This window comes from Hylobates moloch, unplaced genomic scaffold, assembly GCF_009828535.3.
Source record: "Hylobates moloch isolate HMO894 unplaced genomic scaffold, HMol_V3 SCAFFOLD_8, whole genome shotgun sequence".
Taxonomy (NCBI): domain Eukaryota; kingdom Metazoa; phylum Chordata; class Mammalia; order Primates; family Hylobatidae; genus Hylobates; species Hylobates moloch.
Genome location: NW_026652283.1, coordinates 32,331,260 through 32,346,008, shown reverse-complemented (window position 1 = coordinate 32,346,008; position 14,749 = coordinate 32,331,260). Strand labels below are relative to the sequence as shown.

The following is a 14,749-nucleotide window of genomic DNA, read 5'->3' as shown; positions in this document are numbered from 1 at the left end:
TTCCAAGGCCTATAAAACTCTAAATATAAAGACCTCTGCTTCATTCCCTCTGATCTTATATCACTTCTCCCCTAATTACTATGTTCTAGTATAGTAACCTCCATTCTGTTTCTAAATGATTAATAAAATCAGTGCTAGTTCTGTAATAATCTTCTCCGCTACTAAACTGCTGGTATCGAAACTGCCTTTCAGATGAGAACAGGTGCGTTCAAGGTGGTATGGCCGAAGATGTAAGTTGCCTTCCAGCTCAAATAACTTTGTTTTTAGTTAATAATGATTCAACTCATGTGCCCCAGACCCAGACCTGCCCTAGATGATATGAGGGGCTTAAAAATTTATAATGTTTTCCTTATTCAAAGGTCCTTGCCGGGCGTGGTGGCTCACGCTTGTAATCCTAGCACTTTGGGAGGCCGAGGCGGGCAGATCACGAGGTCAGGAGATCGAGACCACGGTGAAACCCCATCTCTACTAAAAATACAAAAAATTAGCCGGGCGTGGTGGCGGGCGCCTGTAGTCCCAGCTACTCGGAGAGGCTGAGGCAGGAGAATGGCGTGAACCCGGGAGGCGGAGCTTGCAGTGAGCGGAGATGCGCCACTGCACTCCAGCCTGGGCGACAGAGCAAGACTCCGTCTCAAAAAAAAAAGGTCCTCTTGTGGCCAGCCTAGCTATCTGCAGGCTCCAGCTTAGTGTGTAAGACTCAACCACCCAGCGATTATCCTTAATCACTCCTTTCTCTCTATCATCTTCATTCAGTGAAGAATTTGGAACCTGGCTCAGTTTTCTTTTCTTCCCTGCTACGGGAAGTACAAAGACTATATAGATAACTTTGTCTTAAAATTCTGGGGTCGTCTAACATGCAACTTCACCTCCACTCAGCTTTAGATGCAACCAGGACATCACACTAAATCCAATGGTCATCCAGAACTCCTCTACCTCAGAAATCCTGAACTCCACCATCTTAGCCATTGACCCCCATCTCCCATTACATTAGCTCTTCCATGCCTTGACTCTCACTTAAGACCCCTTGTGCTTTCTCGTCTTTCTGTTATGAACATAAGTTCTGTGGAAAGCCACCTAAACTACTCCCATTCTAGCACTCTCTCCTCTGTAACAATCCTCTACTTCCCTCCTTACCTGCCCACCAGAGCCCCAAACCCCGGATGAAGACTATCCCCTCATTTCCCTATTCCCGTACCCACACAGACTAGTTCCCAATTTCCCTCACGACTACCCATGAATCACTTCACCTGCCTTTTATCAACTCTTCCCCATTCTCCTCAAAGACTACTGCAAACTCCTCACACTCAGGTACCCTTGCCTCCTTCTTCCTGCCTTCTACTTAGACAATGCATGCACATAAACATCCTCATCTTTCTTCTAATCTCAAAGTATAAAATATATTAGCCAAGGCTCAAAACTGTGTCTTCCACCTGCATCCTTGACCAATTCTCCCGTCTTTTCAACCCGCTCCATTAGTCACCTCCTTTGCTGTATCACCAATCTTTCTCTCAGTGGAATCTCTTCAGGTGACAAGCATGCTGGTCTCCCTCATGGCCCTCTGTAGTCACATTAACATCTGTTTCTTCACACCTCTGATGTAAAAATTCTTAAAATATTTACATGTAAGACTTCTACTTATTTACGTTTGGATCTTCAGTTCATTTCAAATCAGCTACTTCCCTTGAAAACACTTTTTAAAGTTTTTTTTTAGTTTGTTTGAGATGGAGTCTTGTTCTGTCGCCCAGGCTGGAGTACAGTGGCACGACCTCGGCTCACCGCAACCTCCACCTCCTGGGTTCAAGTGATTCTCCTGCCTCAGCCTCCTGAATAGCTGGGATCACAGGTGCACACCACCACACCCGGCTAATTTTTGTATTTTTAGTAGAGATGGGGTTTCACCACGTTGGCCAGGCTGGTCTCGAACTCCTGACCTTCATGTGATCCGCCCACCTTGGCCTCCCAAGTAGCTGGGATTACAGGTGCAAGCCACCAATGCTCAGCTAATTTTTGTATTTTTTGTAGAGACAGGGTTTTACCATGTTGCCTAGATCAGTCTTGAACTCCTGAGCTCAATGCGATCTGCCTGTCTCAGCCTCCCAAAGTGCTGGGATTACAGGTGTGTCTGTTCCCAGCTGCCTAACACCCCCCACTTTTTTTTTTTTGAGACGGAGTCTCAGGCTGTCACCCAGGCTGGAGTGCAGTGGCATGATTTCACTGCAACCTCCACCTGCTGGGTTCAAGTGATTCTCCTGCCTCAGCCTCCCAAGTAGCTGGGACTACAGGTGTGTGCCACCACACCCGGCTAATTTTAGTATTTTTTAGTAGAGAAAGGGTTTCATTATGTTGGCCAGGCTGGTCTTGAACTCCTGACCTCAAGTGATCTGCCCGCCTCAGCCTCCCAAAGTGCTGGGATTACAGGCATGAGCTACCGTGCCCAGCCCTAAAAATCCTCTTGATGAAGCCACTGAAACCCCTAACTGCCAAGTCCAATGGCTATTATTCGATCCTTAGCTTACTCAAAACCTCTTCTACATTTAGTACTGCTGATCGCTCTTTCTACTTTAAAGCTCCCGCAATTTTCTTTTTGTTTTTTTGGAGACAGTTTTGCTCTTGTCACCCAGGCTGGAGTGCAATGCCGCAATCTCGGTTCACGGCAACCTCTGCCTCCCAGGTTCAAGCAATTCTCCTGCCTCAGCTTTCCAAGTAGCTGGGATTACAGGCATATGCCAACATGCTCAGCTAATCTTTGTATTTTTAGTGGAGACGGGATTTCATCATGTTGGACAGGCTGGTCTGGAACTCCTGAGCTCAGGTGATCCGCCCGCCTCAGCCTCCCAAAGTGCTGGGATTACAGATGTGAGCCACCGCGCCCGGCCCAGCTCCTGCAATTTTCAACCTCAGCGTTTCCAATGAAATAAGTTCTCTCACCTCTGAGCCTTTGTCCATGCAGTTTTCTCCCAACTTTCATTCACCTTTCAGATAGATTAGAGGCCACTGCTTCCAGAAAGTGTTCTATGACTCTTCCAAATCTAAGTTAGCTACCCATCCTGTACGCCTCAATTATAGTATCTATCACAGAGTATTATAGTTACTTATCTCCATTTTCTATAAAATCTCCTCTAGAAGGGCCAGTATCTTGTCTGTCAGCCATCTTATTGGCAAAGTCTACTATATCACCTGCCCCCCACCCCCCACCCCCTTTTTTTTTGAGACAGAGTCTCGTTCTGTCATCCAGGCTGGAATGCAGTGGCACAATCTTGGCTCATTGTAAGCTCCGCCTCCCGGGTTCACGCCATTCTCCTGCCTCAGCCTCCCGAGTAGCTGGGACTACAGGCGCCCGCCACCACGCCTGGCTAATTTTTTTGTATTTTTAGTAGAGACGGGGTTTCACTGTGTTAGCCAGGATGGTCTCGATCTCCTGACCTCGTGATCCTCTGGCCTTGGCCTCCCAAAGTGCTGGGATTACAGGCGTGAATCACCATGCCTGGCCATCACCTGCCCCTTCTATAAATACAATTAAGTAAACAGAGATGCAGTCTAACATGTAGGTTTACAGATGTTCATCACAGCATATATATATATGTAATAACAAACTGTATTTCCTTTATTCCAAGACTCACATTTTGGCTTTTAAATGTTCCTGAAATTAGGATGCATCTTTCAGTCCATATGCATGTTTAATATATACTTTTTCCTAAAAGCCTTTGAGTTACTTGAAGATCTTACAACCAACAGTAGAATCAAGTAAATATACTCAAAACAACCGAAATGTTCAACAGTGGAGGGTAGTATACAATGAAATCTCATGCAGTCATTAAAAAATCCAAATTTCTAATAATAAATATGAGAATGCTCACGATACAGTAATAAAAAAGTGTAACATTCTATAAACATTTTAATTTTGTTTCAAAAACAAGATGTGTGAATTCCCGTTCTCCTGCTCCCCCATCCTTGCTATGTAAGAGCATAATATCACATTTTAACATTCCATGGTGATGGGATTCTGAGTGGTTAAAAATTCACCCCATCACTTTCTAATATTCCAGATTTTTTTTTTTTTTTGAGACGGAGTCTCACTCTGTCACCCAAGCTGGAGTGTAGTGGCTTGATCTCAGCTCACTGCAACCTCTGCCGCTCAAGTGATTCTCCTGCCTCAGCCTCCCGAGTAGCTGGAATTACAGGCTCCAGCCACCGTGCCCAGCTAATTTTTGTATTTTTAGTAGAGATGGGGTTCCACCATCTTGGCCAGGCTGGCCTTGAACTCCTGACCTTGTTATCCACCTGCCTTGGCCTCCCAAACTGCTGGGATTACAGGCATGAGGCACCGTGCCTGGCCAATATTCCAGATTTTTAAAGAGCAAACGTTGTATCAATCTATTTTTTAAAATTTTCTCAGCTCTTACCTATCATCCTCATGAACTGTATTCATTACACTATCCTAAGAATACTTACTTTTTTTACAATGGTATCAAGGAAGGTAGCCCCTCTCAAAATGGTTTCCTAAGAAGAGGAGTAGGTTTATGGTTTATATCAGGGAAAAATGTGCAAAGATCTAGTTACAGATCTTTGAAGTGGAGTCCCTGGAAATGTCTCCAAAGCAAAAGAGCAATGTAAGACTATAAAAAGGATACAAAAAGAATTGGGGGTGACTGAAAATTATGATCCACAAAAAACACATTAAGATTCTGAAACAGAATATAAACACAACCTGAAGATCTTTAAAGGGGAAGAATAGAATATAAATAACAAACAAAATGTACAAAGACCTGGGTGTAGATCTTTGATACGGAGGCCTTGAAAATAGTCCTGTAGCAAAAAAGGTCAGTCTAACACAAAGTTTGCTCAGGGATTTTAAAAATTAGGGTTAATGGGCAAGGTAGTCCAAATAAATAGTAAAAACATGAAACAGAATATAAATACTAGCTAATGGACTTACATAATAAACGAAAGGAAGGTGCAAAAATATAAATGGCATAAAACTGTGTCCTTGGCAGGCAGAAAAGGATAAAGATTAACTTAAATATAACTAGCTCTTACTACACACTCTGTGGGACAAAATGGCCTACTTAAATTTTATTTTCAAAAGAGGGAAATGAGCACCGCTTAAGAAAATTGCTATGAAGTCCACACATTCCTGGTCTTGTTAAGTAATTAATTTATTCTTTGCATTATTAAACTTTATTTACTAAGCATAATTTTACCAATGATAATCACAATTGCTGAAATACTAAAGACTGCTTATTTGGTTCTGTCTTGTAAACAGCATATGAAGTTCTCTCTAACAGTTGATCCACAGGCATGGTTATAAATCCATTTACCCTGCAATTGTTCTGAGATCTTTTCTCTTGACTATATCTACCTGAAAACATAATGACTGAGGCTTAGTGTGGAAATGGGAAACCGTTAAGATTATATATAAGGCAAAAGCAAGAAAATAAGGCTGTAAGATTTCAAAATTAAACTCCTCCCTCCTAAGCACTTTTCTTTCCCACTTTGTTTTTCTTCATAATTCTTACCATCTGACATGTTATTTGACATATCAGGTTCCTTTTTTTTGTTTATTTGCACTTGAAAGCAGAGATTTTTGTTGTTTTGTTCATTAATAAACTCGTGGTGACTAGGACAGTCCTCACATATAGTAGGAGTTCCATAAATATTTGCCAAACGAATGAATGAACAATCTAATGCCATCAAAAGGAAACAAAAGCGCCGGGTGCAGTGGCTCACGCCTGTAATCCCAGCACTTTGGGAGGCCGAGGTGGGCGGATCACCTGAGGTCAGATTTCCAGACCAGCCTAACCAACATGGTAAAACCCTGTCTCTACTAAAAAAAAAAAAAAATTAGCCAGGCGTAGTGGCGCATGCCTGTAATCCCAGCTACTCGGGGAGGCTGAGGCAGGAGAATCGCTTGAACCTGGGAGGTGGAGGTTGCAGTGAGCCGAGATTGTACCACTGCACTCTGGCCTGGGCAGCAGAGTGAGACTCCATCTCAAAAAAAAAAAAAAAAAAAAAGAAAACAAAAACTGTTAAACTAATAGTCTATCCAGATCAAAGTGATTCGAACAATTAGGATACTTCACAAATAAAAGAAAAAATAAATAAACTGATGGCTAATCTGTTCTTATGGAAAATTCTCTTAATTATCATCCACTTCTGAAAAATAGAATATTGTATCTAGTACCATTATCTGGAAGGTTTGAACCCTCACAACCATCAATATCTATTAGCACATTTTTTTCTTTTTTTAAAATAAAGATGAGGTCTCACTATGTTGCCTATGCTGGAGGTTATTCACAGACACAATCATTGCACATTGTGGCTTCCAACTCCTGGCCTCAAGGAGTACTTCCTCCTCAGCCTCCCAGCAGGTAGTACCGAGGAGTGCCACCCGGCCTCGCTTCTTAGCACATTTTTTAAGTTCAGTGTGTATAAAAGCAGGGCCACCCCTTCACTGGAGGGTGAAACCCTGCAAACTAAGGCAAGTACAATAAAAATTTCAGTCATTAGTTATTTGCTTCTGTCTTGTAAGCAGCATATTAAATGCTCTTGAACAATTTTCCTCCCCAAGACTTTAGTATAAACATGTGCATTTTTTACAAGAGGAGAAAATTTCATTCTGAATATATAACTTTTCCATATTTCTAGTGAACCATCCTCTAGTACTGTCTTCACTAAAGTTGAGACAGCCTTTTAAATGAAAGGTCAATCAAACGAAGGGTTTTTTGTTTTTGTTGAAAGAGGGTCTTTGCAAGGTCGACCAGGCTGGAACGCAGTGATGCGATCACATCATGGCTCACTGCAGCCTAGACCTCTCAGGTTCAAGTCTACTCCCACCTGAGCCTCACCAGTAGCTGGGACTATAGTCGCATGCCAGCATGCCTGACTGCGTCCCAGGCTCAGGTGATTCTCATGCCTCAGCCTCCCAAGTAGCTGGCATTACAGGCATGCACCACCACACCCAGCTAATTTTTGTATTTTTAGTAGAGACGGGGTTTCGCCACGTTGGCCAGGCTGGTCTTTAACTCCTGGCCTCAAGTGATACACTTGCTTAGGCCTCCCAAAGTGTTGGGATTACAGGCATGAGCCACCATGCCTGGCCTAATTAAAAAAAAAATTTTGTAGGGGCTTGGCCTGGTGGCTCACACCTATAATCCCAGCACTTTGGGAGGCCAAGGAGCTCAGGTTGCTTGAGCCCAGAAGTTCAAGACCAGCTTGGGGAATAAGGCAAAATCCTGTCTCTATAAAAAAATACAAAAATTAGCTAGGTGTGGTGGCATGTGCCTTTAGTTCCAGCTACTTGGGAGGCTGAGGTGGGAGGATCACGTGAGCCTGGGGAGGTCAAGACTATAATGAACCATGATCGGGCCACAGCACTCCAGCCTGGGCAACAGAGCGAGACCTTGTCTCAAAAAAAAATATGTATTTTTTTTGTAGAGACAGGGTCTTCCTATGTTTCCCAGGCTGGTCTCAAACTCCTGGGCTCAAGTGATCCTTCTGCCTCATACTCCTAAAGTGCTGGGATTACAGGCATGAGCCACCGTGCCTGGCCCAAGTTTTTTTTTTTTTTTTGAGACAGGGCCTCGCTGTGCTGCCCAGGCTGGATAATAGTGGTGATCATAGGTCACTGCAACCTCCAACTCCTGGGCTCAACTGATCCTCTCATCTCAGCCTCCCAAGTAGCTAGCGATACAGGCATGTGCCACCACACCCAGCTCCAAATGAAGTTGTTGTTGTTGTTGCTGTTTTTAATCCACAATTCTTTTTAATACTGTTTTTATTTTTTGAGACAGGGCCTCTCTCTGTTCCCCAGGCTGAAGTGCAGTAGTGCAATCACAGCTCACCGTAGCCTCAACCTCCCGGGGCTCAAGTGATTCTCCCACTTGAGGAAATGGGACTATAGGTGCACACCACCATGCTCAGATGATTTTGGTACCTTTTTGTAGAGACAGGGTTTCACCACATTGGCTAGGCTGGTCCTGAACTCCTGGGCTCAAGCTATCTGCCTGCCTCGGCCTCCCGAAGTGCTGAGGTTATAGGCATGAGCCACCATGCCTGGCCACAATTCTTTTACTTTACTGTTTGGTGTTCCTTTTCTAAATATTTAAAAGGATACTAATACTAAAAATTTTCTTTTCAAAAAATTTTCTCTTTAGCTCTTCAAGAGGGAATATGGAGCCTAAGAATATATCTTGCTACCCAAAGCACTACCCTGTCTTCTCTGGAACCACTCCTCTTAACAGAACCCAGTTTAAGGCAGAGGTGAGACATCTAAAGGCTCTTTCATCTGGAAGGATCTCATTAGACTGGTGTGACAGGCTGTTGCTAAACTCTCTTATGTTCTCCTAAAAGCTGGAAAAGGCAAGGAAGGATCATTCCCTAGAAGCCTCGAAGGGAGCATGGCCCTGCCAATTCCTTGATTTCAAATTTCTACCTCCCAAAACTGTGGAAGAATAATTTCTGTTGTTTTAAGCCACTGAGTTTGTGGTTCTTTGTTATAGCAGCCCTAGGAAACTAATACAGATGATAAAGGTCTAACCCTTCTAAATTCCATTAGATAGTATTATCATTATATTTAAATCGCCATTTAAAGTGTGGCTTTTCCAAATGTACTTTGCTTGAAAAAGAAAAAAAAATCTCTAGCCTTTGTTTTTTTCTTTTTTTTTAAATGATGGATTTAAAGGTCAAGCACTCACGGAAGTGTCAATCCATATTTCAAACGCATTAATGTGGTCTTGAAAAAAGTAATCAGATAGATGTTTAATAGTTAAGCATTGTCCATTTGAGTTGCAGAGCACCCCACCCTTCATTCATTCCTTCAACCAACTACTCAAGTGAAGAACATGCTTACTTGTTATTGGTTGGTCCTGTTGCCAAGACATCGGACTGTAACTTTGGAAAGAACCCCTGCTCATATTTGCCTTGACCAATTTTCATATCAAGTAGATGTGGGTGGATTGCAGTGTGATCCATTTTCATCAGTCTCTGTTCAATTGATTGGGCTATAAATTAAATTTATAATAAATTAGAGACATTTCATTGCTAGCCCTTCAAAAATAATGCTTCCTCCACTCATGCACCTACAGAGAACCCAATCACTCTGACACTCTGAAACAGACCGTGTGTATGTGTGTGTGTGTGTGTGTGTGTGTGTGTGTGTGCGTGCGCACGTGCATGTTTTGAGACAGTTTTGCTCTTATTGGCCAGGCTGGAATGCAATGGCACGATCTCAGCTCACTGCAATCTCTGCCTCCAGGGTTCAAATGATCCTCCTGCCTCAGCCTCCCAAGTAGCTGAGACTGCAGGCATGCGCCACCAGTTCCAGCTAGTTTCGTATTTTTAGTAGAGATGGCATTTCATCATGTGGCTCAGGCTGGTCTTGAACTCCTGACCTCAGGTGATCCACCCTCCTCGGCCTCCCAAAGTGCTGGGATTATAAGTGTGAGCCACCATGCCTGGTCTTGAAATAGATTTTTACAAGGGCTCTTCAGAAATTAGTATAATGTAAGTATAAAAAGGTTAACTTTAAGTAAATATTGGATGATTAATTTTCATGGTATTTTCTGCCTTTGTCAAAATCAGGGCAGCAGGGCTGAAAAGCCTACAATTTTGTATTGAAACAGTTTCCCTTAAGTGAGAAATTCAACATTCTTACACAAAAATACAGTTCTAAGTACAACATTAAAGAAAATGATAGCAAATAAAATATTTTTCTTGAGCTGAAATACAAGTTAAAGAGAAGACGCAAGCACAATGGCCTTATTAACTTTACTTCTTTGTACAAAGACCTATTAAATATTCGTGGTTCTCCATCTGTTAAATCAAGGAACGGTGTGAAGTTTATTACCTCACTTTTAGCAGCAGTCACATTCTCATTAGTAGGAGGCATTTAGCAGTGTTTATTAGATCAAGAAGGTAATACAGCAAAAAGTCATATAAGCAGGCATTTAGAAAATATCCAGAGGATAAGAAACTGGCCTTTTGAAGAATAAAATAGGTCAATGTTAAGACAGGATTACTAAACATTTCTATTTTAAAACCACTAAGAGTCAGGGACGTTGGAAGATGTCTCAAAGTCCCCAGAAACAGTGATCTATTTCTCAGGTAAACAAATAAATAAAACCTGATCTGAAAACATTTTAATCAACTCAATTGTCAAGAGAAAATATATTTTAGAAGCAAGACTAGGTCTCTGATCCTCTGCCTAGAGATTACTTAAAAGGGGAGAATAAGCAGTAATGGTAGTTGTGTGATAAACAGAACACACTGTGGGAGCTGCTAATTTTGTGACTTAAGAGAAGAACAAGGTGCCTTTATAAATATTTCATAGAATCAGCTTATGTTGCCCCTTTTCCTTTTTTTTTTTAGACGGAGTCTAGGCTGGAGTGCAATGGTGCAATCTCAGCTCACTGCAACCTCTACCTCCCAGGTTCAAGCGATTCTCCTGCCTCAGCCTCCCGAGTAGCTGGGATTACAGGCACCCGCCACCATGCCCAGCTAATTTTTGTATTTTTAGTAGAGATGGGGTTTCACCACATTGGCCAGGCTGGTCTCGAACCCCTGACCCCAGATGATCTGCCCTCCTTGGCCTCCCGAAGTGCTGCGATTACAGGCGTGAGCCATCATGCCTGGCCACAGTGGTATATTTTCAAGAGTATTATATAATTTCTGTGATGACGGTGGGAGTACCAAACTCTCTGAGAGGCTGAAAGAAAATCTATTTTAATTGGAAAGACTTTCTGGAAGCACACAGTTAAGGTATTGGTGCTTAGTTCCATCTAAAAAATTCCATCAGGAAGGGAGAAATGAAATTTGTGCAACAAGGCCTTATGCTATTCACATGGCTATTAAGGCACTGGAAGTCACTCTATTCTCTGAACAAGGATAGACAATTTCATTAATTCTACTTTCTCAATTTCCAAAACCACATAGGTAATTGCCACTTCCTGAAGGGGCTCCAAGGATCTACCCTGATTCGTGGGAATACAACAGGGTGATGTTTCTATGGTTACATAAAAGACATCGTTTACATACTTCTCCCCTACACACGCTAAAGCTTCAGCGTCATCATTCCTGACTTTGATCTATTTAAGTAAAGTGGGAAAGGCAAGCAAGCAAGCGAGGCAGATCAAGGAAGCTCCACATTTGCTGCCTCCTTTTTCTCCAGAGGAAAAGTTGCTGTCAAATAACTCCAACATTTGAAGGGAAAGAAATAAAAGGGAGGGCCGTCAGGTGATAGTTATCTGCTTATCTGGCAAAGAACAGGTTAGGGACCAGGCATAATTGTATAAAATAAGTGTGGACTAGTACATTTTACATAGTTCTTTCTTGAATGAACAGCTAACGTGATGTTAAGGCTGCCTGTGCCAGAAATCAGACCTGGATTCAAACCATGGCTCGACCAATCACTAGCTATGCAACCACCAACCACAGGCAAGTTACTTAACCTCTCAGTTTTCTCAAATGTAAAATGAGGGCAGTAATAAAACAAAATAAAAATAAGTATTCCAGGCCAGACATGATGGCTCCTGCCTGTAATCCTAGCATTTTGGGAGGCCAAAGCAGGTGTTTTGTTTGAGCTCAGGAGTTTGAGACCAGCCTGAGCAACATGGTGAAACCGTGTCTCTACCAAAAATACAAAAAATTAGCCGGGCATGGTGGCATGCATCTGTAGTCCCAGCTACTTGGGAGGCTGTGGTGGGAGGATCACTTGAACCCAGGAGGCAGAGGCTGCAGTGAGCCGAGATGGCACCACTGCACTCCAGCCTGAGTGACAGCGAGATTCTGTTTCAAAAAAAAAAAAGGGGTGCTGGGTTCACACCTGTAATCCCAGCACTTTGGGAAACTAAAGCAGGTGGATCACTTGAGCCCAGGAGTTCAAGACCAACAAAGATAAGATAATAACCTGAGCAACATGGTGAAACCCTGTCTCTACAAAAAATACAAAAATTACCCGAGGGTGGTGGCACATGCCTGTAGTACCAGTTCCCCAGGAGGCTGTGGTAGGAACACCACCTAAGCCCAGGAAGTTGAGGCTGCAGTGAGCCATGATGGCACCACTGCACTCTAGCCTAGGCAACAAGTGAGACCCTGTCTCAAAAGAAAAAAAAAAAAAATTCATGAACACCTGGCATGATGACTGACATAGTAAATACTCATGTTGGCTATTAATAGGATTATTTATTTAATGGACTATATTACACTCCTAGACGAGACTGGCTAAGACTCAGATTTAACTGCTTTCTTTTTGTTTTTTTGAGATGGAGTCTCGCTCTGTTGCCCAGGCGGGAGTGCAGTGGTGCCATATTGGCTCACTGCAACCTCCACCTCCTGGGTTCAAGTGATTCTTCTATCTCAGCCTCCCTAGTAGCTGGGATTACAGGCGCACAACACCACACCTGGCTAATTTTTGTATTTTTAGTAGAGATGGGGTTTCGCCATGTTGGCCTGGCTGGTCTGGAACTCCTGACCTCAAGTGATCCACTGGCCTCGGCCTTCCAAAGTGCTGGGATTGAAGGTGTGAACCATCACGCCCGGCCTGACTCAGATTTAATTTCAATAAATGAAGCTATTATAATTAATGGCACTACAAAAGCAAAGAAACTGTTTTAGTATGTAAATTAAGCAGAATCTAAGATTTACTGTTTTAAATAAAACTTATCCTTTCTTGGATATAGAGAAGAGGTGAGAAGTAAAACTGAAACGTAAGTAGCAAGACAGAAATTAACATTTTTTCCATTTAGGCAATAAAGAGAATAAAACAAAAGTCAGGCTGGACACGGTGGCTCACACCTGCAATCCCAGCACGTTGGGCGGCTGAGGAGGGCAGATCACCTGAGGTCAGGAGTTCGAGACCAGCCTGGCCAACATGGTGAAATCCCATCTCTGTAAGAAATACAAAAATTAGTCAGGCATGGTGGTGCGTGCCTGTAATCCCAGCTACTTGGGAGGCAGAGGCAGGAGAAACATTTGAACCCAGGAGGCGGAGGTTGCAGTGAGTCAAGATCGCGCCACTGCACTCTAGCCTGGGTGACAGAGTGAGATCCATCTCAAAAACAAAAATCGTAGCAACCTTCCAATCATACTTGATTCAATTTATTATTGTTTTTTCCTCTTCTAAGAGAATAGGAACGTCAAGTAGGAGTGGGACTCAGAAAGAAAAATTTACAAAGCATTTCATGATGTAGCACCAGGATTAGCCATGAAGTCTAAAACTGAAAATTAATTTTGTTGTACATAAGGCCAACAATTTGTGGGGAAAAAAGCGATAATGGATTTTAATTTAAAAGGCATGGCAAATGTACCTGCTTCTTTTAAAGTGCTGCATTTCTGATATATAGATGTCCGCAAGGTGGGTGCCCTTACGTTATACAGCCTTATCTTATCAATCCGAGTGTCAAAGACCCGAAGCAAAGGATCTTTCTCTTCCCACTGAGACATAATTTTATTATCAATAAAGGTGGCAAACATCTGTGTTTCAATGAAGCGTGAAAGAAATGGCAGGTAAGGCTCAGGCTGGTCAGACAGAAAGGAAGCCTGTAATGAGATAATTAGGAAATTATTAGTGCAAAGAGACCATCTCAACACTACATGATAAGCCTGAATATTATGTTAACTCAGGACATTCCTTTTAAATCTTATAAAACTGCCACTTGAAATTCAAAAATCCTTAAAAATCCACTTTTCTTTCCATTTTCCTAAATTCAGAGACTGTAGGTCACTTAGGTCTTTAGCACTGATCTTACCTTACAAAATTGATTTACATTCTGATCCTTATGACCATTATGTAGCAGAGAGGGCATCAGTAATGAAAGATGGCAGATAAGTTGCTATACAATTGTCAATCATCCACTTCACTTGCAGTTAAAAATTTTTATCCCTTTCCCCAACGAGTTGTAATTTCGTTTGTTTTTTTTTTTTCCTGTGAGACAGAGTCTGACTCTGTAGCCCAGGCTGGAGTGCAGTGGCACGATCTCGGCTCACTGCAAGTTCCTCCCCCTGGGTTCATGCCATTCTCCTGCCTCAGCCTCCTGAGTAGCTGGGACTACAGGTGCCTGCCACCACGCCCGGCTAATTTTTTTGTATTTTTAGTAGAGACGGGGTTTCACCGTGTTAGCCAGGATGGTCTCGATCTCCTGACCTCGTGATCTGCCCGCCTCAGCCTCCCAAAGTGCTGGGATTACAGGCGTGAGCCACCGCGCCCGGCTACGAGTTGTAATTTCTTCTGTTCTCTATTCCTGCCTATGAAATATACTTTCAAGCCATAAGGTAGTGAGATGATTAACTGATACAATAAACACATCAGCATTAATCTTAAAAAAGACATGGAATTTATGCTTATGGGTGAAGTTCTTTTGTTCTTCTTCAAGTGAATGCTTTTCTAGACTCTTTAACTCTGCGAGAAATCAATAGATGAGTGTTAAGCCAAGGAAAAATTCCTTCCACACCTGTGCTGACGCAACAGTCTCAGCCTTAACAACTAAAAAAGGAACTGCCTGGAAGCTGGGCATGGTGGTGGCCACCTACAGTCCCAGCCACTAGGGAGGCTGAAGCCTGAGGATCCTGTGAGCCCAGGAGTTTGAGGCCAGCCTAAAGAAACATAGTGAAACCCCATTTCCAAAAAACAAACAAACCAAAACATTGCCTGAAAAACCATCAGAAACAAGCCTTTGGAGAACATGTACAATAAGCTGTACACCTTTCCTGTTACTAGCCTGATGCATGGGATGGTTCAGTACATCATAATCAGTTC

The 14,749-nt window shown here is 42.7% G+C and overlaps 1 protein-coding gene across 3 annotated transcripts in view; it reads right to left on the bottom strand.

Annotated features, from left to right (window-relative positions):
• DENND5B (DENN domain containing 5B) overlaps positions 1-14,749 on the bottom strand; it is a 217,200-nt gene that overhangs the window by 54,262 nt on the left and 148,189 nt on the right. For all 3 annotated transcript variants that reach the window (XM_032159990.2, XM_032159991.2, XM_058443407.1), the window contains 2 exons: positions 13,302-13,533; positions 8,849-8,999 (listed from right to left, as the gene is read on the bottom strand). In XM_032159990.2, the coding sequence (XP_032015881.1) occupies positions 8,849-8,999; positions 13,302-13,533 (383 nt within the window). The remainder of the gene's footprint in view (positions 1-8,848; positions 9,000-13,301; positions 13,534-14,749) is intronic.